General features: G+C 42.2%; 1 protein-coding gene across 1 annotated transcript; it reads left to right on the top strand.

Annotated features, from left to right (window-relative positions):
* The first annotated feature begins 235 nt into the window (after positions 1–235).
* LOC130179530 (aquaporin-1-like) lies at positions 236–2,807 on the top strand. The gene is given in 5 exon segments (XM_056392565.1): positions 236–301; positions 303–704; positions 1,419–1,580; positions 1,819–1,899; positions 2,204–2,807. Coding segments are annotated over 5 exon segments (873 nt in total). The 5' UTR covers positions 236–253; the 3' UTR covers positions 2,384–2,807.
* Positions 2,808–3,117: the final 310 nt, after the last annotated feature.

Here is a 3,117-nt window from a genome sequence, read left to right as displayed (position 1 = left end):
AAAAATTTACCTTTGGTTACAGCTGGTTTAGGACCTTGTTCTGTAATTTACAAAAGTCCAAAGACCAGAAAGTGGTGCACAGGGAGGTGCTAGGAGAGGGGCCGTAGGACATAGGGAGGAGGAGGGAGGGTGAGGGAGCAGAGGGAGGGAAGTGAAAGACCAGTCTTTTGGATTCCTCATTAATTCAGTGTGGCCCTCTCTTTCAGTTTTTTAAAAGCCCGCCCACTGACCATTATCAGCCCAGGCCTTATATATGCAGCTTGTTGCTGTTGTTTGTGAGTACAGACACTTTACAGAGGACCAGCCCAAACCCACAGCCAGACAGCCACTCTTCCACCACCATGAGAGAGTTCAAGAGCAAAAAATTCTGGAGGGCCGTTCTGGCCGAACTGGTTGGCATGACCCTTTTTATTTTCCTTAGCATCGCCGCAGCCATTGGGAACACAAACAACCAAAACCCAGACCAGGAGGTGAAGGTGTCTCTGACCTTCGGATTGTCCATCGCCACGCTGGCCCAGAGTTTAGGCCACATCAGTGGAGCCCACCTGAATCCTGCAGTTACCCTCGGGATGCTTGCCAGCTGCCAGATCAGCGTGTTCAAGGCCGTCATGTACATAGTGGCCCAGATGCTGGGTTCAGCTCTGGCCAGTGGCATTGTATATGGAGCACGTCCAAGTGCAATTACTGCACTGGGACTCAACTCTGTAAGTAAAACCTCTCATAATGTTGTTACTGATGTGATGATTTGTCATTTCAAATTGGGAGTTCTCACAATGCTAAGAAATGTGATGCACAGCAACATGATGCAACAGTATGTATTTAAAGGTCCTTTGTAGTCTAATGTTGACCTCACAGTGAAAACAGAGACTTTTGTGAGGATGTAAGCACTGGTTTGGCACTGTTTGTGTTGTTCTTTTGACATTCTGTCATTGCTTGTTATTAAATAGTGATGACACATGTTTAAAGCACACCACGCTGCAACAGCTTAAAGAATTTGCAGATAAAAACATGCAGCGTCAGTTTATCCTCAGTTGTAAATTACATACATACTAAAACATGTTGATGCTACAATTTTGTTTAACCTATATGTAATGAGTTATGTCATTCAGCTGTATTATTACTCAAAAGCTAAAGACAGGCGAGACATGACATATTTCACTATGGAGAAAGTGTTCTGACCGACACACACACACACACACACGCAGTGTACTACAGCTAAATGATACAGAATAACAATGCTCCGGTTTTCCACAAATAAAAAAAATGACTAAGCAATGTGACTCACTGCCAAATCGCTGTCATACTTCCAGGGCAATGCCAACTGCTAAGTGGGAAGTGGTCGTGATGGGAAGCTATCCATCTAGCTGACACTGACTGACAAACTCTTGTTGTTTTGGATTCTTCTCTAACTCTTGCAGCTCAATGGTGTTACTCCCAGCCAAGGCGTTGGCATCGAGCTCCTGGCAACCTTCCAGCTTGTGCTGTGTGTCATTGCAGTCACTGATAAAAGGCGGCGTGATGTCACCGGCTCAGCACCCTTGGCCATTGGCCTCTCGGTCTGCCTGGGACACTTGGCAGCTGTAAGTTGTACCTTACAACCATCCCCAAAGCACTGTAATGTTTATCTAGGATTAGGCACAGTACATTTGAGCAACGGAAAAATCAGCAGCAACCATGACAGAGCTCTTGGGGTGGAATAATTTCATGCATTTTGACTGTTTTTTGATAACACCCCTCCCCCCTGCCAGACTCGGTTACACCACCAAACCATGTAGCTGAAGATATCCTCTTAAGTTGCCTCTTTGTTTTTGATTACAGATCAGTTACACAGGCTGCGGCATCAATCCGGCTCGCTCCTTTGGTCCGGCTTTGATCCTGAACAACTTTGAAAACCACTGGGTAAGTCAAAGAGGGAAGCAGACAAGCACTTGACGCATGCCTCACATTTTTCTGCATGCATATTTCACTATGTCAAGCTGAAATAATTCAAAAGCTCCATAATAGACAGATGAATCCATTACCTAACTTGTCAAGTTAATGAGTTATATCTTTAGCCCGGCTGATATTGATAAAAGTAAACCTTTTGAACCAGATTGCTATCTTTGTGTTATCCGTGTTATTTCTTCCTGTGATAACGCTGGTTTGCACATGTCTGGTGATAACAAATACCGATCCAGGGATTGATCAAAGTTTCTCATTGCAGGTGTACTGGGTGGGGCCAATGTGTGGCGGTGTAGCAGCAGCTCTCATCTACGATTTCCTGCTCTCCCCGAAATTTGATGATTTCCCCGAACGCATGAAGGTGCTGGTCAGTGGTCCAGTGGGCGACTATGACGTTAACGGAGGCAATGAGACTACAAGTGTAGAGATGACATCAAAGTAGGGCTATGAAGTCACAACCATTTAGTGTCCTTGTACATGTCTATACTCCTGTAAAACAAAAAAAGGTTGGATTTAGTGTAGGATGCCAGACTTTTTTGTGCCCTTTTTGAAATACCAATGAGAATTGTGATGACGTGGTCAGTTAGTGTCTCATTCTAATTCACTCCTTTGTGTGACCCCCACACACAATTTTTATCCAAACTGACGTTCAAACACATAAGTCAAGGTTGTGGATATTTTGACGGCGCAGTGTGTTGAATTTATTTCCCATATCAGTATTCTATATGTTGAGCCATGTTTTTTTTTCTTTTGTATACATATTTCTATTTGCCTGTATCACTTTTTATTTCTGATGAATAATGTATTGTGTGTACACTCTTGAAATGTCTCTCACTTTTTTAAGTAAATAAAACACTTGTTGTTAACAGTTGTTAATCTGTTCCTTATTGTTATGTAGACACCAAACGGTAACAGTAAATATTTGGTATCTTACTTACATAATGAATGTAGGTAAGTCCTCTGTGCATTGTCTATGTTCCCTGTCACCTCCAAGTTCCCTTCAAAGTACAAGGTAGTCCTTTATTAGTCCCACAGTGGGAAAATTTGCTGTTAGTTGTGTTCAGTACTAAAACAAAAAAGCTAAATAATAACAAATGCTAAAAATTAAAAAAAAAGAGAAATAATAGATAATAAGGTATTTTCAAATAGATTTTAATATATATCAAAATTAGCTGC

The sequence above is a fragment of the Seriola aureovittata genome, chromosome 12 (genome assembly GCF_021018895.1).
Source record: "Seriola aureovittata isolate HTS-2021-v1 ecotype China chromosome 12, ASM2101889v1, whole genome shotgun sequence".
NCBI lineage: Eukaryota > Metazoa > Chordata > Actinopteri > Carangiformes > Carangidae > Seriola > Seriola aureovittata.
Note: the sequence above shows the minus strand (reverse complement) of the source record. Positions and strands in the feature narration are given on the sequence as shown.